The sequence below is a fragment of the Oryctolagus cuniculus genome, chromosome 1, assembly GCF_964237555.1.
Source record: "Oryctolagus cuniculus chromosome 1, mOryCun1.1, whole genome shotgun sequence".
Taxonomy (NCBI): Eukaryota; Metazoa; Chordata; class Mammalia; order Lagomorpha; family Leporidae; genus Oryctolagus; species Oryctolagus cuniculus.
The window spans coordinates 15,733,631-15,734,590 of record NC_091432.1 but is presented as its reverse complement, the minus strand read 5'-3'; the positions used below and the strand labels follow the sequence as shown (position 1 = coordinate 15,734,590).

Genomic DNA, 960 nt, shown 5'->3' with positions numbered 1-960 from the left:
ATGAAGCACATTGAGAAACTCAATCTTACTGCTGGGACGCAGGTTACTGAATTCATTATCATGGGGATCACCGATAACCCTGGACTGCAGGCGCCACTCTTCGGAATCTTCCTCATCATATACTTGGTCACAGTGATGGGCAATCTGGGCATGATTATACTGACCTATTTGGACTCCAAGCTCCACACCCCTATGTACTTTTTCCTTAGACATTTGTCAGTTACTGATCTTGGTTACTCTACTGCCATTGGCCCAAAGATGATGGTCAATTTTGTGGCAAACAAAAATACTATTTCCTACAATTTGTGTGCCACCCAGCTAGCATTCTTTGAGATCTTCATCATCACTGAACTGTTTATCCTATCAGCAATGGCCTATGATCGCTATGTGGCCATTTGCAAACCACTTGTATACATGGTTATCATGGAGGAGAAAGTGTGTTGGGTGCTGGTTCTTATTCCTTATCTCTATAGTACATTTGTGTCACTATTGCTCACAGTTAAGCTATTTTCATTGTCCTTCTGTGGCTCTAACATCATCAGGTATTTTTACTGTGACTGTCTCCCTCTCATATCTATGCTCTGTTCAGACACTCATGAATTAGAATTGATCATTTTGATCTTCTCAGGCTGTAACTTGCTCTCCTCCCTCTTGATTGTTCTGGTATCCTACATGTTTATCCTTGTAGCTATCCTCAGAATGAACACAACAGAGGGGAGGTACAAAGCCTTCTCAACCTGTAGCTCTCATCTAACAGTAGTGATCGTGTTTTATGGGACATTATTGTTCATTTATCTGCAACCTAAATCAAGCCACACCTTTGATATTGACAAAATGGCTTCTGTATTTTACACCCTAGTGATCCCTATGCTGAATCCACTGATTTACAGCCTACGGAACAAAGAAGTAAAAAATGCACTGAAAAGAACTTTAATGAATCTGATTAAAATGCACACATGA

General features: G+C 40.4%; 1 protein-coding gene across 1 annotated transcript; it reads left to right on the top strand.

Annotated features, from left to right (window-relative positions):
* Positions 1 to 960, top strand: LOC100342516 (olfactory receptor 8K1). Its single transcript, XM_002709133.2, has one exon. It carries the CDS (start codon positions 1 to 3, stop codon positions 958 to 960), a length of 960 nt encoding a protein of 319 aa, XP_002709179.2.